The sequence below is a fragment of the Physeter macrocephalus genome, chromosome 8 (genome assembly GCF_002837175.3).
Source record: "Physeter macrocephalus isolate SW-GA chromosome 8, ASM283717v5, whole genome shotgun sequence".
In the NCBI taxonomy this organism is placed as follows: Eukaryota; Metazoa; Chordata; class Mammalia; order Artiodactyla; family Physeteridae; genus Physeter; species Physeter macrocephalus.
In genome coordinates this window covers 68,944,458-68,968,660 of record NC_041221.1, presented here as the reverse complement: position 1 = coordinate 68,968,660, position 24,203 = coordinate 68,944,458, and the positions used below count along the sequence as shown (strand labels likewise).

At 34.9% G+C, this 24,203-nt stretch overlaps 2 protein-coding genes across 12 annotated transcripts in view; both read left to right on the top strand.

Annotated features, from left to right (window-relative positions):
- CENPK (centromere protein K) overlaps positions 1-3,770 on the top strand; it is a 38,226-nt gene extending 34,456 nt beyond the window's left edge. For 2 of the 4 annotated variants that reach the window (XM_007123059.3, XM_028492937.2), the window contains 2 exons: positions 94-147; positions 3,006-3,770. In XM_007123059.3, the coding sequence (XP_007123121.1) occupies positions 94-147; positions 3,006-3,164 (213 nt within the window). In that variant the 3' untranslated portion in view covers positions 3,165-3,770. The remainder of the gene's footprint in view (positions 1-93; positions 148-3,005) is intronic. The other 2 variants (XM_055086597.1, XM_007123058.2) reach the window with 1 other exon arrangement.
- Positions 3,771-11,028: 7,258 nt separating this feature from the next.
- Positions 11,029-24,203, top strand: part of ADAMTS6 (ADAM metallopeptidase with thrombospondin type 1 motif 6) — a 299,242-nt gene continuing 286,067 nt past the window's right edge. For 2 of the 8 annotated variants that reach the window (XM_055086595.1, XM_055086596.1), the window contains exon 1: positions 16,999-17,481. The gene's annotated coding sequence lies outside the window, so the exon portion shown is untranslated. Of the gene's footprint in view, positions 11,076-16,998; positions 17,482-17,869; positions 18,105-23,604; positions 23,667-24,203 lie in introns of those variants that run through there. The other 6 variants (XM_055086594.1, XM_024124793.2, XM_055086591.1 and 3 more) reach the window with 5 other exon arrangements.

Here is a 24,203-nt window from a genome sequence, read left to right as displayed (position 1 = left end):
TATTAATTTTTGAAATTTTGTAATAAATACAGTGTAATATTCTGCCATTAGAATTGAAATGTTAATTCTTTGTTATTCACACTTCTCTCAAAGAAAAACATTCAAGAATCAACTGCACAGCTGATAACACTGCATGAAATGTTAGAGGTAAGTGTTTTGTGTAGTTGTTTTGTCTTGAAGATATCTCTTCATTAGTGATTTGTGAACAATTATACATAGGCTTGAAAAAGAAAAAAATGCTGCTTTAGTTCTTAAGGTATATACCAAACTTTATTATATATATTAATATCTTAGTATAAAATTAGTTTCTATTTTCTATGTAGTAAGAAAGAATATTATTTTTTAGAAGATGAAACTAAAGTCTTACTCTTAATCGTGTTCCCGATTATTACTTTAAGAAAATTTTTATGATGTTGTTTAGTATCTACACAGTGAAAGCCTATGCTGTTACATTGATGTAATCTTTAGTTGGCCAGTCTGTATTCTATCTAAAATACACAATTGAGTTTAAGGATTCTTTCCACAAAGTTGCAGAACTTCATCCACAGATTTTCCTTAAATAACATTCTTTTTTCATAATGTAAGGATTCATTACACCTTTTTCTGCCTGACATTTGCTTTTTATTTTTTATTATTATTATTATTTATTTTTTGCGGTACACGGGCCTCTCACTGCCGTGGCCTCTCCCGTTGTGGAGCGCAGGCTCCGGACGCGCAGGCTCAGCGGCCATGGCTCACGGGCCCAGCCGCTCCGCGGCATGTGGGATCCTCCCGGACCGGGTCATGAACCCGTGTCCCCTGCATCAGTAGGCGGATTCTCAACCACTGCGCCACCAGGGAAGCCCGCTTTTTATTTTTTTACAAATATCTTTGACCTTTTAAAAAAAGAAGTTTTTTAACTTCAGCCAAATTACCAACTATATTAAATACTTAAATCTTGATATGATGACCTATTGCAGATTGGGTGGAGAGGAAGGTAGTCTATGAAGAGCTATTTAACAATTAATGTGGCTTTTTAAAGTCATTGGTAAGTTTAGAATAAAGTGATTTCAGAAAACTTGTTTCACATTGTAATTTTATACGTTGGATGCTAAAGTCTATTTATCTAGCTAAATGGTTTTGGTGCCTCAGGATATCTTAATATAGAATATTATTACTTTGAAAAGCAAAATACAGTTATTTTTTAGATTGTGATTTTAATCTTTTAACATATTCCTATTTACTCCAGTATATACCGAAACTACTGTTTCTTGTGGATGACTTGACATTTTTTTAATAAAAGTTTTTATATATGTGGCAAATATTGACAGTTGTTAACTGGGAAATACATGTGTAATTTTTGAATAGTGCACTATGGGATACCATGTAAAACTAAGATTTAGAAACTATTTTTGTCTCCAAGGCTTGTATTATCAATAATAAATGTAAACAATTTAAACTGCAGTTCAGTGAAGAATAAACCAATATACTTTAACATTCATGTTAAAGTAGAATTTTTAGCATTTAATTATTTATGGTATCTACTAGAATTTTGATTAATATAATTGAAGTTAGAAATGAAAAGTAAAATTTTAAATTATATTAAAATAAGCAGTTGCTCTAAAATGGGAATAACATTTAATTATTTTATTATCATACCTAAAAGAAATGAGACCAAGAGCTTTTTTCTCCAGGATGTGGTTCTGAAGTAGCTAAAGTTAGGGAGTTCCCTGGTGGCCTGGTGGTTATGATTCCAAGCTTTCACTGCCACGGCCCACATTCAATCCCTGGTTGAGGAACTGAGATCCCACAAGCCACATGTTGCAGCTTAAAAAAAAAAAAAAAAAAAAAGAGAGAAATAGCTAAAATTAATGACAGATGAAATTATTTCAAGAATTGAGATGTTAAAAAAAAAAGAATTGAAATGTTGATATTATTATGAAATGTGATTGAGATGAGAGCTTTATAGTTTTAATTTTATTTCTATGGCACTTTATATTTGTATAAATTGTATTTTTCCTTTTCTGTGTTTCTTAATATAATATATTTAAATTAAAGCTTTGGCTTGGCAATTCAGAGATATGGAGTCTTATCCATGATCTATTACTAATTATGTGCCCCTTGAGGAATCTTTTAACCCTTCTGGATTCTGGTTTTGTAATTTGTGAAGGCACTGTGTGGGAGCTGAGGAGGTAGAGTAATAATTGATACATATTTAGCATTTTTCAGTATGTTTCATAGAACATTAGTGTTTAAAGAATTTTAAATGTGTGTTTCTTAAAAAAACTTTTTTAATGCCAGTGGATCTGGGATATACAGGTGATTCTGAGTGCACATTGGCAGTCTTTCTCCAGCTTATATAACCATAGAACCCTGTTTCTCCACACTAAGAGCATCCTTACGGAGACCAATTCCATGGAACATAGTTCGGGAAATGTTAGTCTTATATAATTTACTGCAGATACTCAAAACATCCCAATTTGTGGTTGTAACCCCTCAATATCCTTAGTGAAGAAATCAAAGATATTTAAGATAATTTGAAGGAAATGATGATGATAGAATTGTTGTTTCAAAGATTTATCAGATGAATAGGTGTTTTTTGGGGGGAAGAGTAGCATTGGTGATTTCTCTTTCCCCCAAATATTAAGACTTGTATGCTGTTTTTGAACTTTGTGCGTATTTTTTTATTTTTATTTTTAAGAAATGGTTATAACCAATCTTGTAACATAAACAAATTATTAATCCTAAGAGAAGTGAGAGAATTGTAAGTGCCTTTTAACTAGTTTTTAGGAATTTTAAAAGTTAAGGTGCAAAGATTCATTTTAAAGCTATTTCCATTCACTAATATTTGTTTTTTAAAAAAAGAAAATCAACTATTTAAGTTAATACATAGAAATTATGATATAAACAATTACTCAAAGAGAAAAGACATTAACATTCTTTGGTAAGAAACTTCATTAATGTTTTATTATAGCTGTATCAATTTTTTTCCAAGTAAAGTATATTTTGAATGATTTTTTTTCTAGATTCTTTTAAATAGATTATTTGATGTTCCACATGACCCATATGTCAAAATTAGTGATTCTTTTTGGCCACCTTATATTGAGCTGCTCCTGCGTAATGGAATTGCCTTGAGACATCCAGAAGATCCAACCCGAATAAGATTAGAAGCTTTCCATCAGTAAAAAGATGGTCTTTTTTTCACACAGTACCTAAAGAATCTTGTCATTCAAGGATAATGGAAACACTGAGAATTACTTGGATAAGGAACATTATTTACAAATCAAAGCACATAGTCCATCTTCCTTTTGTGCTTAAAATGACTCATGCTGCCATCCACTATTCATTTAAAAATGGTCCTTTTGCAGTCAGTCACTGCTTTGGTATTTTCAACTGGGTGGACAAGAATGCAAGTGAAAAATATTCTAGACTTAATTATTACAAAACTTTAAATATACCTTACTTCGGCAATATTCTTTGGAAAATTCGTTGTTAATTTATGATATTGATAATGTAATATTTTTCTTTTAAAATTTATGACAGTTTCTTTTATGCATTTGATTTCCATTTGGTGCTTACATCCTTTAAATTTACAAATTGTAATGGAAAGGCCATTTAATTTTCAGGAGGTTTAAAAATTGACTTAGTATCTTAATGTAGAAGGAAGCATAATTTAAAAGTATTTAGTAAATATGTTACATGTATACTGCCATATTTCTAGATTTGTTAAAAATTGGAATGTTAAAAAAACTAATGGATAAAGGTAGCATGAAACTTATATTTTAATGTGTATTATATTACAAGTGATAATATATATTAAATCATTCTTGATTCTGTTATTACTAACAATACTGTGTTCATAAAATTTCGTTAATCCTCTGACTTTTCTGTAAATAAAATTCTCATTTAAAACTCTCTAGCTTTTTTGGGGATGTGGCATGATATTTTAATAAACTAAATAGACTTTTTCATAGGTAGATAAATGATGATATTATATAACTACATATAAGCTAAACTAGAGAATTCCAAATACTTTTTGTATCATTAGTTTTCGAAGACGACTTAGTGTATACTTTTATTTTTGAAAATGCTTTCTACTGCATTATAGTATCCAAGTTTCTTGTTTACCTTAAATACTTCATCTTTTTTAAGTAGGCAAAAACTATTCCAAGTATACCATGTTCCTTTTATAGAAAATACAAATACTGTTATATTTTAGAAAATGTGTAAGTTCTTTTATGGGAAGATGACATACAAAAGTACCTTCCTAGAATACTCTAGTTGGGAGGCAAAGGCTTGAGCAATTTATTATTCCTCAAAGTTACTGGAAAAAGGAAAAATGGTGCTATCAGTATAAGTCTGACAATAATTCTATCTGACAAGAGCAGATAATACTGTTGTCTGTGAACTTCTCTGTGTTGCAAATTACAGAAAGAAATAGATAAAACAACTTGATGATTTATTTGGCAAGTCTTGATTTCACATATATCTATTGGTTTGGATCTTTTTACTGTAGCATCATGTGTAAAGTTTTAAAGAAAACTGTGATGATTGCATCCTACTTTTTAATTTGTTAACCGAGCCTTCTAACATAGCATGATTTTTTGCCCACTTTTCATCTCAATCATAAATGAAGTAAATTATAGCAGAATTAGTCTTAATTTGTACTCCATCTAAGCTTACAGCCCTTGAAGTTTTTTTGTGTGGTTTTGAGTATGCTGGAGAAAATGTTTCAAGTTCTGAGACCCTATATGTGGGGGCCATCACTACAGATCCCAGGAAAATTGAGGGTAATAAAAGAATATTTTGAATAACTCTGTGCCCACAAATGTTATAACTTAGATGAAATGGACCAATTCTGTGAAAGACACAATCTACTAAAACTCACACAAGGAAAAATAGCTACTTTGCATAAGCCTATATATTAAAGAAATCGAATCAATAATTAATAAGCTTTCAAAACAGAAGACATCAGGCCCAGTGGTTTCACTGGTGAATTCGAGAAGAAAATGATGACAATTCTGTGTTCCAAAAAATAGAAGCTAATTCATTCTGTGAGGCCAGCATTATTCTAATACCAAAACCAGACAAAAATATTACATTACCCTAATACCAAAACCGGACAAAGACATTGCAAGAAAGGAAAACTACAGACAGATACCTTTCATGAACATAGGTACAAACGTCCTCAACAAAATAATCAAATTCAACAATGTAGTACAAAAAATTATGCATAACAGCCAAGTGGTATTTATTCCAAATATCCAAAACTGGTTCAGCAAAGATCAATTAATGAAATCCATCATATCATCAGACTAAAATAGAAAAATCATATGACCATACTAATAGATTACAAAAAAGCTATATGACAAAATCAGATACATTCATGATGAAAACTCTCAGCAAGCTAGGAATAGAAAGGAACTTCTTTAGCTTGATAAAGAACATCTACAATCTGATGCATTATTACTTACTCTTAAAAAAAAAATTCAGAAAACTTACAGCTAACATACTTAATTGTGGGAAACTAGATGCTTTCCCTCTAAGATCAGGGACAAGGCAAGAATGTCTCCTCTCACCAGTGCTAGTCAGCATTGTACTGGAAGTTCCACCTAATGCAGCAAGATAAAAAAACATCCCAAGAACCAACAAAAAATCTCTTGGAACTAAAGACCAATTATAGCAAGGTTGCAGGATACAAAGTTAGCATAGTAAAGTCATTTGTTACCTATATACCTGAAATTCGAAACATTATTACATTAACATCAAAAATATGTACAAGACTTATATGAGGAAACCTACCAAAGTTATAAAAGAAATCAAAGAAGATCTAAATAAATGGAAACATATTCCATGTTTATGGGTAGTGAAACTCCATATTGTTAAAAGTCTCAATTCTTTTCCAAATTGATTTATGGGTCTAATGTAATCCCAATCAAAATCCCAGCAAGTTACTTTGTGGAAATCAACAAATTGTTTCTAAATTTATATGGAAGGACAAAAGACCCAGAATAGCTGCCATAATATTGAAGAAGAACAAAGTGGAAGGACTGACAGCAACCTTAAGACTCACTATAAAGCTATAGTAACTGATACTGTGAAATTGGTGAAAAATCAGACAATAGATCACTGGAACAGAATAGAGAGCTCAGAAGTAGACCCATACAAATATGGTCAGCTGATCTTTGACAAAGAAGAAAGGCAAGCAACCCAATGGAGAAAGCTTAGTCTTTTTCAACAAATGGTGGTAGAACAACTGTACATGCACTTGCAAAAAAAGAAAGAAAAACTGGTCACTGATAATACATTATACCTTTAACAAAAATTAACTAAAAATGGATCATAGACCTAAATGTAAAATGAACAACTATAAAACTTCTAGATAATAACATAAGAGAAAATCTAGTCTGACCTTGAGTTTGGTGAAGACTTTTTAGATAAAATACCAAAAGCACAATCCATGAAAGAAAAAATTGATAAGTTGGTTTTATTAAAATTAAAACATTATGCTCTGTTAAAGACACTGGTAGAATGAAAAAAATAAGCCACAGATTGGGAGAAAATGTTTGCAAAACACATATCTGAAAAAAGATAACACAGAACTCACCAAAATATACAAAGAATTCTTAAAACTCAACAATGAGACAACAAACATCCCAATTAAAAAGAGGGCAGGGCTTCCCTTGTGGTGTAGTGGTTGAGAGTCCACCTGCCAATGCAGGGGACCACGAGTTCGTGCCCCGGTCCGGGAAGATCCCACATGCCGTGGAGCGGCTGGGCCCGTGAGCCACGGCCGCTGAGCCTGCGCGTCCGGAGCCTGTGCTCTGCAACGGGAGAGGCCACAACAGTGAGAGGCCCGCATACTGCAAAAAAAAAAAAAGGGCAAAATGTCTAAACTGACACCTCACCAAACAAGATAAACAGATGGCAATTAAGCAGGTGAAAAGATCTCCACATTGTGTGTCATCAGGGAAATGCAAATTAAACAACAGTGAGATGCCACTACATACCTATCAAAATGACCAAAACTCAGGACATTAACAACATCAAATGCTGAGAAGAATGTGGAGCAACAGGAACTCTCATTCATTGCTGGTGGGAATGCAAAATGATACAGTCACTTTGGAAAAAAAGTATATTCTAAGCATACTCTTAATATACAACCCACAAATTTGCTTCTTGGTATTTACCCAAATGAGTTGAAAACTTATGTTCACACAAAATCCTGCACACCAATGTGTATAGCAGCCTTTTTCATAATTGCCAAAAATTGGAAGCTATCCAGATGTTCAATAAGTGAATGGACAAATCATGGGACATCCATACAATGGTTTATTCAGACATGAAAAGAAATGAGCTATCAAGCCATGAAAAAACAGAGGAAACATTAATACATATTCCTAAGTGAAAGAAGCCAATCTGAAAAGGCTACATACTATATGATTCCAGCTGTATGATATTCCGGAAAAGACAAAAGTATGGAGACAGTTAAAAAATCAGTGGTTGCCAGAGGTTGTGGTTTTGGAGGATTTGTAGGGGGGAGGGCAGGGAAGGGTGGGATGAATAGGTGGAGTACAGGGGATTTTTAGGGCAGTGAAACTATTCTTTATGATACTGTAATGGTGGGTACATAACATTATGCATTTGTCAAAATCCATAGAACTATACAATACAAAGAATGAATCTTAATGTAAACTATGGACATTAGTTAATAATAATGTTTCAGTATTAGTTCATCGGTTGTAACAAGTGTAACACAAATACAAGATGTTAATGATAGTGGAAACTATAGGCAAGGGGAAAGGGTATATGGGAACTAAGGAATTTTGGGAAAGATTTTTCTTACTGATTAAACAAATTCTCAGGAAGAGATGGCTTTTCTTGTTCTGGTGAATGTTATTGGGTCTGCATGAAACATCTGGAACTCTTTAGCCATTCTGTGATCATTAGGAGAGCTGCCATGGACAAATCTGGCATATTTAGTACGGCAGAGTCTCAAAAAAGAACAAATCATAATGTTATTGAACTGGGGAATTAATTGACCGTAGAGCTGCCATACTGGGGAGCATGATTTACAAGATAATAAATTTTCATTCTGGTTTAATCAATTGAGACAGGTTTTTCATGTTTCTTGAAACTGAAGACATTCTATCTGGTAGCAACATTCCACCAAACCATTAAATGGAACTTTCACTCTCGCTGAAATTAATTTTATGGAACAGTCTGACAAAGACTTTAAAATGTGTATTGTGAGGTTGCTGGAAGAAATAAATTTCTTCCATTTAAAAAGGGCTAGTCACAAAAATAGGAACAAATGAAACAACAGTTGGTTATGAAAAGGAATTAATTATAAATCCCATATCTGATTAAATATAATAATTTAAATACAAATTCTACAAGTAGGATAAACTCTTGGATAAAGACTGAATTAATGAATTGAAATATATTTGAAGAATTCATCCAGAAAAATAAAGAGAAAAAAATTATGAAGAGCAGACAAAAGAGACAGAGAACAAATTGAGGCACTTCACCAACATAGAAGTTCCTGATGAAAAGAATAGCAGGAATGATAGATAAGCAATATTTGAATAGATAATAGCTGAAAATTTTTCTGCAGAGCAACCGAAAGCCTCAGAAAAACATGCACACTGAATACTGTGTAGGATGAACCACACCATCAAATGGTTTAGTGAAGCTGTAAAATATCAAGAAGAAAGAATTTTCAAAGATACTAAAGAGAAAAGATTGTTTACCAAGACAGAAATAGCAATTATATTGTTCACCTGCAAAAATAAATGTTGGTGCTGAGGGAAAAGAAAGACCATCAGCCTAAAATTCCGTAACCAGCTAAACTATTAGTCAATAATGAAGACAAAATAAATTTTCTGACAAATAAAAACTAAAAACCTTTCCCACAACATACTCTCCCTGAAAGAACTGTTAGCAGACATACTTCAATAAGAAGAAAAGTTAATCTAGGAGGAGGATGGGGCATAAACAGTCATGAACATGTCAATTTATTTAATGTCGGTTATGAAAGGAAGACATTTAGAAAGAAAAAGTGTTTCTGGAAAAGATGTTGCGAAGATATCATACTTCAGAATATCTGGCTATTCAAATTAAAAAATACAACCTATGTTTAAAGGAAAAATCCCTATAGGGTTACCACGTTTGTATTAGCCTGTTCATAGTGGGAAAAAAATAGCAATTTTTTTACATCATCATATGCATGTATCTTAGGCATTAGTATTGCAGAAGTAAGGAATAAAAATTTGGTAGGAAGTTAATTTGGGGGAAATATTCAAGGTTTTTTGAAGATGAGATAGGATTTCCCTTTTAATTTTGGCTTATCTTAGGGTATAAAGTGTTTGTTTTGACTGTGGAGCATGATATGCGTTCTTACTGTTAATGGCAGCAGAACAAAGGGTTTTTGCTTCAGGATCATTGCATACTATAAAGAAACCAATGACTTTCGCTTTTTTGTAAGAAAAAAATGTATAGCAAGTAGGCAAAAAATATCTTTAAGAGAATATAAAGAGCTCTAAACATAAAAGAACAAGAATTGAAATAGATTATATTAAAATTCGGAATTTCTGTCTATAAAAAAGGAAAACACCTTGAGAGAGAGTTGGAAGGCAACCTATAAAATGGGCGAAATTATTTACAGTATCTATAACCAACAAAGAACTCTAATCTGAGATATATAAAGAGTGCCCCAGAATCAACAAATAGAAGACATTCATCCTAATTAAAAATTACATTGGTAAAAAGACTTAAGAGACGCTTCATAGTAGAGAATAAATATCTTTTTTTTTTTTTTTTTTGAGGATGAGTATCTTGAAAATGTTTTTAAAAGCAAAGAGAAAGAGCTTCTTAGTTCGTTCTGGCCGCCTTAAGAAAACACCACAAATTGGGTAACTTATAAACAAGACATTTATTTCTCACCGTTCTGGAGGGTGGAAGTCTGAGATCAAGGTGCCAGCATGGTCAGGTGAGGGCCTTCTTCCTGGCTCACAGCCAGTGACTTCTTGCTATGTCCTCATATGGTGGAAGGGCTGAGGGATCTCTGTGTGGTCTGTTTTATAAGAACACTCATCCTTTTTATGAGGGTTTTACCTTCATGACCTAAACACCTCCCAAAAGCCCTAGCTCCTAATACCATCACATTGGGCATTAGGATTTCCAGAGGGTGGGAGTGATCAACTGAATTGAATGTTGTTGGGAGATCAAGTAAGCACTACAAAATTGACCACAAGATTTCTCAACATGGATGTCCAAAAAATCATTATTTAGACTTCACTGAGTTCTCTATTATTTGAAGTCCATAGTACTTACAATATATGTCACTAAATTATGTAACTTATTGCAGTTTGTCTGTAACTTTATTGGGGGAAGGAACCTTCCCTTTTATTTTTATACTTCTTTGCCCTTCACACAATGCTAAAGAGTAGGCAATGGCTATTGGCATATCAAGGTCTTTGCTGTTAGCTCAGTAATATCCTCTCTTTCTTTCTTTCTCTCTCTCTCTCTTTCTTTCTTTCTCTCTTTCTCTCTTTTCCTCTCTCCCTCCCTCCCTTCCTTCCTTTCTTTCTTCATTCATTTTTGGCTGCCTTGGGTCTTCATTGCTGCGCGTGCACTGTCTCTAGTTGTGGCAAGCGGGGGCTACTGTTCGTTGTGGTGCGCAGGCTTCTCATTGCAGTGGCTTCTCTTGTTGCGGAGCACGGGATTTAGGAGTGTGGGCTTCAGTAGTTGTGGCACGCAGGCTCAGTAGTTGTGACTTGCAGGCTCTAGAGCACAGGCTCAGCAGTTGTGGCACATGGGCTTAGTTGCTCCGCAGCATGCGGGATCCCCCCAGACGAGGGCTCAAACCCGTGTCTCCTGCATTGGCAGGCGGATTCCCAACCACTGAGCCACCAGGGAAGCAGTAGCAGGTGTTAACATTTTATGATAATAATTCAGGTTGTTTTGTTTTTCAAACAAAATTTTATAGATTTAGTTGATTCTCACTTTGTGCTCCTCCTTAATTGCATCCTCTTCTCTTTCTCTGCCAGGTAACTATGATCAAGATACCATATTTTTTTCCTCTGCATACTTTGGTAAGTTTGAGATATATATTTGGTGTTAAAAATATTTATAATTAAAACTTTATATAAATTATCATATATATACAGCCTATCCCAGTTTGAATCATAATGTATCCTATTGCAGCATTTCAAATTAATGTTATATAATTTACCCATGTTGACATGTGTGGATTTTGTTCATCATTTAACTGCCAAATAATACTCCATTGTAGAAATAGATCACAGCTGTTTTTTGTCCCCTATTGAAAATCATTTAGGTTGTTTCCATTTATTCACTGCTACACAGTGTTTCCTTAATTATTAATGGGGATTCTCATGTGCAAGAATCTTGTAAGGTTATATATTTTATTTTTATTTTTAATTTTTTAAAATTATTTATTTATTTATTTATTTTTGGCTATGTTGGGTCTTCGTTTCTGTGCGTGGGCTTTCTCTAGTTGCGGCGAGTGGGGGCCACTCTTCATCGCGGTGCGCGGGCCTCTCACCGTCGCGGCCTCTCTTGCTGCGGAGCACAAGCTTCAGACGCGCAGGGTCAGTAGTTGTGGCTCACGGGCCCAGTTGCTCCGCGGCATGTGGGATCTTCCCAGACCAGGGCTCGAACCCTTGTCCCCTGCATTGGCAGGCAGATTCTCAACCACTGCGCCACCAGGGAAGCCCAGGTTATATATTTTAAAATGAAATAGCTGGGTCAAAGATGCACATCTTCCTCTGTATTAGATATTGCCAAATTTGTTCTTTGTGGTGTTTGCACTTAATTTACACTTCCAGCAATGCTATATTAGATATCACCTCACACCAGTCAGAATGGCTATCATCAAAAAGTCTACAAACAATAAATGCTGGAGAGAGTGTCAAGAAACGGGAACCTTCCTACACTGTTGGTGGGAATGTAAATTGGTGCAGCCACTATGGAGAACAGTATGGAGGTTCCTTAAAAAACTAAAAACAGAGCTACCATATGATCCTGCAATCCCACTCCTGGGCATATATATGAAGAAAACTATAATTCAAAAGGATACATGCACCCCCAATGTTCGTTGCAGCACTATTTTCAATAGCCAAGACATGGAAACAACCTAAATGTCCATCGACAGATGAATGGATAAAGAAGATGTGGTATATATATACAATGGAATGTTGCTCAACCATTAAAAAGAATGAAATAATGCTATTTGCAGCAACATGGATGGACCTGGAGATAATCATACTAAGTGAAGTAAGTCAGACAGAGAAAGACAAATATCATATGATATCACTTATATGCAGAATCTTAAAAAAAATGATACAAATGAACTTATTTACAAAACAGAAATGGACTCACAGACTTAGAGGATGAACTTACAGTTACCAGGGAGGAAGGGTGGGGAGGAGGGATAGATTGGGAGTTTGGGATTGACATATACACATTGCTGTATTTAAAATAGATAACCAACAAGGACCTACTGTATAGCATAGGGAACTCAGCTCAATATTCTGTAATAACCTAAATGGGAAAAGAACTTGGAAAAAGAATAGATACATGTATATGTATAACTGAATCACTTTGCTGTACACCTGAAACTAACACAACATTGTTAATCAACTATACTCCAGTATAAAATAAAAATTAAAATAAATAAAAAAGAAAAAAAGAAAGGAAAAAAAACAATATACTAGATGTTCCGTTTGCCCAATCCTCCCAAACAGTTGATATTATCAAATTTTAACATTTTTGTCACTCTGATGAAAGAGAAACATTTCCATTTCCGTGATTGCTAGCAAGATTGAACATTTCATTCTCATTTATTCGTCATTAGGTTTTTTCTCCTGCAACTCTCCTGTTTATGCCATTTTCTTATTTTTTATCTTTTTGGGGCTGTCCCTTATAGATTTGTTAGAGTTCCTTCCATATTCTTGATATTTATTATGATTCAGTTATATGTGTTACAAATTTTTCTCCCACTTTCTGGCTTATATTTTCACTTTTTAATGTTTTTAAAATTTTCATTTAATAAATTTAAACTTATCAGTCTTTTCCTTTATGCTTTGAGCCTTTGCACATTACTTAAGAAACCCTATAATAGTCTTTCAAAAGATTAGAAAATATTTATTTTAACTATGTCAAATTCAAATCCAGTCTCAATGAAAGAATAAAATATTTTGTGTATTGAATCTGGTTTTGATGTCTGGGAGGTAAATTAAAAACTCATCATCTTTAGAGATAGTCACCTGCTCCAATTTAATAATTTCAAACAAGCATAAAATCTGAATTCTTCATCTCATTTTTTTCTGAAAATACAAGAGAACAGTCTAATTTTAAGACATGCCTTGGTTTTTAACTAAAAAAAAAAATTAAATTTAATGTGCATGCTAATATATTAAAAACTGTAAGGTAGAAGTTTATTCTTACCTGTAAAATGTCCTCAGTCCCTGTTCTTTGACTCTCAATCTCTTCTGCCTTTCTGTTTTTCAGTTTCTGAAATAAATACACAGATGCATGCAGGCATACATACATACAAGTTCCTTCCTCTCCCATATTTCCATTTATTCCACCTTTGATTTCCTGAAAGGGCCCATTCATTTATATTTAATTCAATTTCTAAAGACTGATAGCAAAGCTTTTTTTTAGGTAGGGGGTTTGCTATCACCTACACTTTGCCCATAATCTTCATTTCTTTTTTTAATTTTTAAATTTATTTTTAATTTTTTTTTTAAAGCCAAGGTGTCTCCCACTGAGAGGTGAGTGCTTTAATTGTATACACTCTTTTTCTATTCTTTTCCATTACAGTTTATCACAGGATGTTGAATGTAGTTCCCTGTGCTATACAGTAGGACCAGGTTGTTTATCCATTCTATATGTAATAGTTTGCATCGCCAAACCCCAAACTCCCAGTCCATCCCTCCCCCACCCCCAGTTTCCCTTCATTTCTTAATTAAACAGAGAAAGAGAAGGAAAGCTGGAGGAAATTTTTTTCAAAGAATTTCTATTGCAACTTAAATTCATTCAGGGTTTGATTTAAATTTGTTTCATATAATTCAGTTAAGAAATAATGCCTGTGTAGTGCACTAAAACACTTCCATGCTAACGGAAGTGCTGTATATAATATTAGGATGGCAAGATATTAATATAGCATTTGTATTGCAAGATAAGAAACGAGGAGGAGCCAATAGATTGAGTTAGACGGATACATGGGCAGGTTCTGTTTGTGAAAATTCATTACACAACACTTTTCATCAAGTTATATATTTATGTACTTTTCTTTATAAATATTCTACTTCAATAAAAAGTTTTTAAAGACATAAGAGATAGATCAACCTAATGCAATGTATAGATCCTGATTCCAATAAAAATAATTTTTTTAAGCCTTTACTTGCAATTGAGGAAATCTAATATTTGAAAAAATTAAGGAATTATTATTGTTTTAAGAGTCATAGTGGTATAGTAGTGGTTATTTTTTTAGTCCTTATATTTTAGGAATACAGGTAAATATTTAATGGATGCAACAAAAGGTTATCTGACATTGGCTTTAAGGTAATCCAGTGGGGTGGAACAAGTAATGGGGAAAAACTGGTCTGGTTTGACACTTATTGAAACTGGATAATGGATACATTGGGATTCATTGTACTATTTTTCTACTTTTGAATGTGTTTGAATTTTCTGTAATGCAGTGAAAATGTACACTCACACACACACGTATACACACATACAAAGTTAAATTGAGAATTCATAATTTCTCATGCTGATAATTTTTCACCCTTACTCATAGTTTTTCTTGATTTAGTCATTTGGAGAAAAGGACTCTTGGAAATTTTTCATTACTCTGTTTAGACACAGGATGGCACTCTTTGAATAAGTAATTAGCCAAAGTCCACTTCTCATTGAATAAGCTCCTTTCCTTTACAATGCTGCTACCTCCTAAGGTAGTTTGTCTTAGTTGAGAGTAAAAACTTTTCAGTCAGCTTATACAGATGATTACTACTCACACTTTTAGTTTTCTCTGCTGGCTGTGTCTATCTACTACCAGTTTTTGAAAAATTAAGGATAAGTTTCAACAACTATTTAAAGGCTGGTTTGATGCTAAACCAGCTCTGTGCCCACCCTTATTTTTAGTATGTACAATTATTGCTATGAGATTAGCCATCTTGTGTATTTTAATGCAAATATCTATATCTATATATCTATATCCATATCTCTCCATGTGAATCACCTTTATTTAAAACTGTCAATTCCAACCATAGGTCATATTTCTACATTTTAAATAGAATTGAGCTAGATACTACAGATTAAGGTCAAGGTGAGGACTATTGACTGTGGACAGATGCTTTCCCCTTTCAGTCCTCAAAGAAGAATGGAAATAACTGTATTCTTGGATGTTCTCAGTCTGATTCATGCCTTCTTTTAGCCAACTATTCATGTATTCACCAGAAGAATTACACCTACTACCTCCGGTGTAGGAAGAAAAAAAAAAAATCAAATGAGCAATAATGTTAACAGAAGCTTGAAACTTAAGAGCTGGTATTCAGAAAGGTCCTCCTCCCTGTCCCCTTCCCTCCTGTCCAGTTCCCCTTTCTGGTTCTGGCCATCGGAAATTGACTTGGCGTTAACTGCTGGAATTTCAAGGCGTCAATTCCGAGCCCCTCCCCCTCGCCCCCCCCCTCCTAAACTCTTAAACCTCTCCCTACCCTACTCTCAACCGTAGAGGCAGATAAATGATGCAGCAGATTACACCGCTGAAAGGCAACATTTGTCCTGAGCTATTTTCACATTTTTTCCTGTTTCCGATTTGTGTGCCAGACTTTGTTTGCTTGCTTAGGACATGGAAAACATATTTGGGCAATTCCCCACAGTTTAATGCTGGTAGCTTTCTCCCAGCAAATGAAAGTGAAAGTGCTACGTAGTAGCCGTGTTTTATCCTTAAAGTATGGACTGGCAGCTGGTGTGTATGGAGTTGGGGGGAGGGGGTTGGATTGGGAAGCTTGAAAAACCAGTTTTGAGGTTTTGTTTGTTTATCTTGAGATAGTAGCAGGGTTCCTGCCCCCCCCCACCCTTGGGGTCTGATTTAGGATTTATTTTCATTTGGGCAGTCATTGAAGTTTCATTCAATATACTGTATTAAAAAAAATACGCTCCACTTGTAGCTTTCCCCGGTTGCACTTTAAAACACCATACAGTCTCACCCTCATCTGGAAATAATGCAAGTTTCTCTCTCTTCCCCCGCCCCCCCTCCTCCCCCACTTCTCCTTCTCCTTTTTTTTTTTTTCTTCTAAAGCCCCGCATAACCTGAAGTCAGTAATCAGATGGAAAGTGTGATGGTCTTAGTTTACTTTAGTCTACTTTCCCTTTTGGTGGCAATTTTACTTGTTGAGGTATATTAGAAAACAAACAAACAAAAAAAGGCATTTTGTGCACATGTAGCTACCGAGTCTTGAAATCTGCCACTGATTGAAGTTTACTATAGTTTCCTCAGACACTGTTTATGTGCAACTTTTAACATTATTGTTGCGTGGACTTTAAAAAAAATACACGGAGAAGGGCACTACAGTGACATTAGTTCATCTAAAGCCATTCATCCTCCCTCCCCCTTCCCTCTTCCAAGAAACAACTAATCACAAACCAGGCTAGAATTTCTTAAAAGAGGTTAGAGGAGGAGGAGGAAAAGAGGCGGAGTGGGGAAGGGGATTGAGGTTAGAAGGGCCAGAATTTCTCTCATTCACAGGGTGGAAAAGTTGACATTGTCTAAACCCTTCTGAATGGCTGGTAGTTGGTTACCCCGATTGTACCTCTACCTCCCCTCCCCCTCCACGTGACGACCCAGGACACATGCGCACCCGACGCAGCCCGGCACATCTGCAGACTGACGTCAGTGTGCTCTGCCTCCGAGGAAAAGCTGCCAAAATTTTCTACTGCTGCAATTCAAGTTGGCTGGGGGCCGGTAGTGAGATCTAGGGCTACTTCAACAAAACTTTGCTGCCCTTCCTGCTCCTCTTGTCTTCTTTTCTCCTGATACCTTTTGATGCTCTTCACATGTTATTTGCATAGCAAAGGCACTAAGCTGTCCAGGAAGAGAGGGCACCACTTCCACCCCCAATAAGTCTTTTTTTTCCCTTCCTTCCTTTCTTTTTTTTCTCCCCCCCCCCCTTTTTTTTTGGAGGGAGGGGGTGCGGGAGAGAAAGGGGGTTTGCAAAGGCAGCATCTCAGGATGATAGCCTGGATGTATTGAAGGCATCTCTTTTTCTGCCAAATCGGAAAGTCCGTTCTCTAAAGCCCGGGTTAGCCAGACTATAGGGTTTTATTCTGGCTGCAGAATAACTAACTCACTGCTGTGGCTTTGCAAAGGGGGGCAGAAAAAAAAAAAAGAGGAGAGGGAGTACGTGAGTCGTCCAGTGCAATCTCTATTGTTTGAAACTTACTTTTTATCAGAATTTGAAGATGAAAACGGTAAGGAAGACTTCACAATATTCAATGAAACCTTTTTTTTTTTTTTTAAATTAAAACTTGTGCTTTGCTTGTCTTCCGAATAACGCGTAGGAAACTTTTTTCTGTGTGTTTTTTTTTCTTTTTTTTTCTTTTTTTTTTTTTTTTTTTAAATGGCAATGAGTGAGCTTGACTGAACTCATTTTACAGATAGAAATCTTTTAACTCCAGACTAGTCGGGGGTTGGAGAATTCTGGGTCTTGCAAATATTTTATGATGCAAAAAAATATACGTTTATTATACAAATAGACATGTTTTGTGAAGTATGACTTGATGATGATTTTTGTGGTCTTTAATCACCAAATAGTAATCCGGAAAGTAATAATGATGTGTATTTTAATCTGATTTTCAGTTTTCTTAAAGAAAAACCTGCATTTTATAGTTCAAGTCAGTGTCTTAGTCAGACAAGTGCATATTTTATGCCTGGGCTCAGAGGGCAAAATTAATGTGCTAGCTATAGTCCCGATGCTCTAGATATGTTAAGCTCTTAATAGGCTAATCAAAGAGATGGAAATGTGTGTTTTTGATTTACTTTTGGCCACTTGGGACGTGCTAGACTCATAACCCTCCGGAGCCTTGAATATCGGGTATGTCTGTATATATGGTATATGGGATCAAAGTTCAGAGATTGGGGAGGGGTTTGTGCTGGAGGGTTTATTGGAAAGCTGCCTTCAGATAATGTGTACTACAATTCCTGTCTTTGGTAATTTCTTTCCTTGTTGTACTGGAGGCAAAGAGAGCAAGAGAGTGAGAAAGCGCACTGAGAGGGAACAAGAGAGTGAGTTTCTTACTCTTGTTTTTATTTGAGCTGCCGGTGCAACGCGTTTGGGCCAAATGCCAACTGTCTGGGTCACACGCGTTTTATCCAAATAGATTTAGCGCTGCTGTCTGGAAATGGGCTGCTGAATGTTAACTTTAGGATCAACTCAACCAGGGCAGCTCAGACTGTTACCCTCTGTCTGGGTGAAGTGGGATGGGGGTGGGTGGGCGAGGGTGAGCAGAACGAGGGAGGAAAGGGGAAACTGAACTATTGCTTGGAACTTTTAAAAACACACTGGAGTGTGATTTCCAACATATTCCTTTAGGTTCAAATTTCTTGGACAAATTTTTTTTTCCTTTCCCTTTTTAGCTTATGTTGATTAGACTGAAACTTAGATGTGTGAATGATAGCTCTCAAAATTCATGACAGGGAAAGAAAGGTAACATAAAACTGGTATAGTTGAAGAAATTTAGAAAATTAATTTTGGAGATAATTGTTTTCCTGTGTTTCACCAAAGTGGTAGCTGCAGTTCTGGTTTATATTAATTTAGTGTTTATATGTGATCATTGGTGTTTGGGGCTTTTAAGGAATAGCTATAGAGGCAAATAAGTTGATTTCAAACAAATCAACTTCATTCATTTCTCACAAATGGCGGCAAATGAAATCTGTATTGTGGTATTAATATTTTTGTGATTCTCAAGGGCAAAAACCTCTACCCTCAAGACCTGAAATACTTTAATATTTTTCATGACTAGGCCAATACGTGTAAGATTAATTCCTACTCTTGTCTACTCGTACCACTTCCTCTTCATTTCCTTGGCAACCATTAGTAACTACTAGTGGATGGGCCCCTATGCCAAATCTTACCCTGTGTGTGACTTTCGTGAGAGAATAAAGAGAGTTAACATATTAAGAGAGTTAGTAGCACATTCTTTGGAACATTTGGTGGGGGAAGAGTAAAAGGTGGAAGAAGTGGATAGCTCTTTTGGTTCTACCAAAGGGCATAGTTGATTATCAACATTTTGAGCTAATGTCAAGAGAAAAAGGTGTTTCTGTTTTTCAGGAGAGAAGTTATAATACGGATAACATATATTTAACTTGCCGTCTGGAAAAAAACAGTTTGGGACTATATGTAATTTGGGCCTTGATTTTTGTAGAATAATATTTTGTATTTTTGCTTTTGGCTTATTTGCTTTTCTTGTTAGTAAGTTTTAAGTCTCTTTAACTGCACCTTTCCTTGGAAACCAATCTCGCAAAATTCATAACTGATCTGGAAACTTTTGTACTTCAAGCCTTGCCTATGGTAGGTGACAATAAATATTTGTTGAGTGAATAAATGGAAAATGAGATGAAAAGTTAATTTTCACATATAAAAATTGAGTACCTGAAGGAAGCATAATATTGTTGCTTCCTCTGTGAAGACGAAATTGGCTTTAAAAGAAATATCCAGAGTTAAGATGAATGAAAGAAGTCGAGAAGGATGTTATACATGTTCTTTAGCTCCATAATGATAGTTCGTGAAAGGAAATTGTTACTTGGCTACTCCTAGATCATTTGAGTGGGAAGTAAAGAAGATAGAGGAAAAGACAAGTAAGTACCCTTCAACCAGGGCAGACTACTGAGGGAATCAATAAAGTGCAAGTTGTCTGATCTTATTTCTACTTAGTGTAGCTTTGATCCATGGAAGCTGTTAAATGATCCCTTAACTCTACTGGTTGGTGCATTTGTCTTAGGGAAAAATGCCTATGTGAAATCAATGTAAAATGGAAGTTTTGATTCTGTTTTCAAATTTAAAATAGTTGTAAGCCCAGTAACCATGACTTAAATTCTTTACTGTTTGCTCTAAAAGACAATACAATCTAGTTGATTGATTCCATCATCATATCCAACCATTCCACATTTAAGGGAAGGAGGAAAATGAAACTAGTTTTGAAGGAAGGCCTTTGAAAAGTGATGAGTCAGATAACAAGGAGAAGGGGACTAATATTTATTTAACCATTAAAATGAACTATGTGAACACTTTACATCCTGTGTAATCTGGGAAACATCTCATCTATAAAAGTTAAGTAACCTGTAGTCAGGACAGGACTCAAAACCTTTGTGCTTTCCACAGCTTAATGCTTCTGCTGTACAATGTAAGGAGTTAATGCATTATGATTTCTGGGTAATTATGTACTATTTTAATATCAATCTGAATTTTGGAAACTATATCTGGATACGTTAGTATCTATACATATATGTTTATGATGTCCAGATTAACTTCTTCAGTAGGTATCAGAAAGTAGGTTCACCGGTTCATTTTTATTGTGTAGGTAACTAAGAGTGGTTAGTTATGGTAGTTGTTGTTGATTTTAGTTGAACTTGAGCCCACTCGTTTACTTATTGTTAAGTTTCCTCACTGGCATTGGAGGCTTGAAAAATGTGGGGAAGGAAGGAAGGAGTGAGAAAGGAGAAACAAACTCAAATTTATTGAATGCCCATGTGCCAGATACTGTAGCTAGTGGTGAAACCAAGACTGTAGCTCTGATTTGCTTAACTTCAAAGCTCCTGCCCTTTCTAATATGCATCAGTGCTCTTTTTACTGCAGGTCCTTGAATCAAATGTTAGTGTACTTTTGACCAGGTAGTTACATACTACCTTTTCTTTCAAGGCTTCTGGCTTACTTAACTTGGGCGTTTATAGGACAGTGCTAGTAATGGTAAGAGTGGAGGTTAAAAAACTGTGAAGAGCAGGAAATTTCTCAAGGGGAAAAAAAGAGTTGTTCCCTAAACCCAGGTAATTATATTGCAAGTTTGTCAGTTTCAGAGCCCAGGAAGATAGGATGAATGTGATTCAATACAAATCTGTCACCACTACTAGAAATTAACTCAAATGTGTTAATTATATATTCCTCTTTAAAGGAAGATTAAAGTACATGAGGGACTCACTTAATGTCAGACATTTTTATGCAAAACACTCAAGTGATCTGAAAAAAAAATGAAGAGTAAATGTTCATGAAGCAACTGTTAAGGAGCTGGAGACTGTACATAAGTAGGTTGGGAATCAAGATAACTGGATTATTTTCTTTACCATTGACCCTTGAACAACACTGGTTTGAACTGGAAGTCCACATATACAAGGATTTTTTTCAATAATAATACTACAGTAATACACTATCCTTGATTGGTTGAATCTATTATGGAGAAACCATGTGTGTAGAGGGCCAACAACTGTAGGTAGTATTCAGATTTTTGCAGAAGGTCAGTACCCCTGGCTCACATGTTGTTCAAGGGTCAACTGTGCTGTTATTGAATGACAGTGTGATTTAATCTCTTTATAGATTTTTGCCTGCGAAAGGACATATAGTGCCTGTTGTTTTGCCTAAATCATTGTAGAAGAAATTTTGAGATGAAACAGTTATTGTGTATCAAGTTGCTTAAAATTTCATGTTAATTAACATATCATTTATGAATATCTATTTTGATACTGGTTGTATGCAACTGCTATTGTATATTTAAATTACAGTGACTTAAAGTGGAAGTGTGATATAATAGAAAGAATTTAGACTTTAGAGTCAGATAGTCTCATGTATGACTCTGGGCTCTGCTGTTTTTGAGCTGAGTGGCCACTATGACTTCAACTTCTTTACCTGTAAATTGGCAGCTGTATTAGTTATCAATTGGTGCAAAAAATATCACCATAAACTTAGTGGCTTAAAACAACACACATATTAACTAACAGTTTATGTGGTTCAGGAGTCTGGGCATGGCTTAGCTCTATCTTGTGCTTCAGAGTCTCTCACGAGGCTGCAGTCAAGGTGTTGGCAAGAACTAAGGTCACCACAGAACACTTAATTGGGGAGGCATATGCTTCTAAGCTCACATATTCAGGACTTAGTTTCTTGCAAGCTATTGCATTGAGGGCCTCATTTCCTAGCCAGTGGTTATCTGAAGGCTGCTCTCAGTTCCTTGCCATGTGAGCCTCTCCATATGGCAGCTTTGTTTCATCAAAGCCCGACAAGGGAGTCTACTGTTAAGATGAAGTCAGAATCTTTTGTACTCTAATCATAGAAGTGACATCCCCTCACCTTTGAGGTATTATATTAGTTAGGATCAAATTACTCAAAGGAAGGGGGTTACAGAAGGGCATGGATTTTAGGAGGAAGAATCATTGGGGCCATCTTCGTGACACAGGGGCAATAATACCTACTTTACAAGATTGCTTGTAAATATTGCTTGTGAATATTAAAAGAAGTAACATATATTTAAAGTTCTCTTTATTTTTGGACCTGACCTTAAACTACCTTTCTAGATATTATTACCTGTTAGTCTTCTGCATACGAGCCAAACTTACTATTATTACTAATAATATTTTCCATTTTTTTCTTTCCATCTAGACTTTGTGGACTCTGTTTCTTTAATTTGTAATGATTGCCCCCAGAAATTTGACTTGTGAAATTCTGTTCATCTTCCAGAGTCTATCTGAAATGCTACTTTTTTTCATAAGCTTTCCTTCACCCATCAGACTCAGAAGTCATCTCCCTCATCTGATCTCCTCTAATACCTTTTATAAGTTTATTATGGCATATGTCAGTCTGTCTTGAGTTTTTTCTTTGTTCCTTAGATTATGAGCTCCTAAAGGGCAAGGACTGTGTCTTAATCTTTTCTTATCCCCATGTTGTTATAACATCATTTTTAAAACATTGTAAGACAACAGTTGTTGATTAATGAATTAGTTTTTCCAAGGTTTAGCAGTTTAATAACTTGTAGACACAGATGTAAGGAACTTTAAATGGTTGTGGTTGTTTTATATGTTGTAATAACAACATTTCTAGCACTATAGGGAATGAAGTATTCCAAATAAGTTAATTTTACAGTTAATCTTGAATATCCTTTAATATCCCTAAATTGATTTTATTTTAATCACTATTAATTAATTAATTCATTTACTCATCCATTTTTTTCAATCAACAAATATGTAAGGATTTATTATATGACAATCCCATGTATTAGGGTCTTGGGATGAAAATCTAGTATCTTTTGTGTACTTCTCTGTCATAACAATAAGTTACATTATTAAAAGTAATTTAACCTTTTATTCCTGACTCAGGCATAGTATTTTGAATATCAGATATTCAGCTGTAACACAGTCGTAATACACAATATGAACTATTAAGCTACATAGGGGCTATTTGTCTCTACCTCCAACTGTATTGCTTGGGCTTCTAAAACTTCTTTGTAGTTTTTCCTCTTTTTTTGTCACTTTTGTGCTTTTACTGAGCTAGTTTCTAGTCCCTTTGTTATTTTCTTATTCTAAAGTGCTATGTGCCGGGAAATCAGGTAGCCAAGTATGTCAGTGTTCTGTATAAAATGTGAATTCACGGACTCTGAAGTTGTAAGTCGAAAGAAAAGTACGTGAGATAGGACATGAAATCTGTTGTGATACCTGAATTGAATTTTAAAAAGTTCTTTTCAGAAAATGAACTACTTTTCTTTACAGTTACATTCTAGATAGTTTAAATTGTCTCATATGTGTTGCTTTATGAGTCATAAAAGACTTCCAGATAAAGTCAAGGATTACAGTAAATATGGTTCAACTTTTCAGAAGTTTAGTTTATGCTACTGTCTGAGTTTTCACAGACAACTGCTTAATGCCACTGTGTATTTGTAGATCTACTCTGTAAGAAAAAAAAGATAGGTGCCTCATAAAGCAACAAATCAATCTCTGGACAGCAGTGTACTGAAAAGCATGTTAAGGAATGCAGTCACATACTGTTTATCACTTTCACAAAATGAACTTTGTAAAGTCAGCCTAGTTTTTATTTTATCAAAAGGTTAGTCACTATACCCATACATTGTTATCTTCAAAGTTTTAAAAAGAATTTTTATAATCCTCTTCAGGTTCGTTCTTTGATTATTAAGTAGCTTTGGCATTATCCTGCTAACCA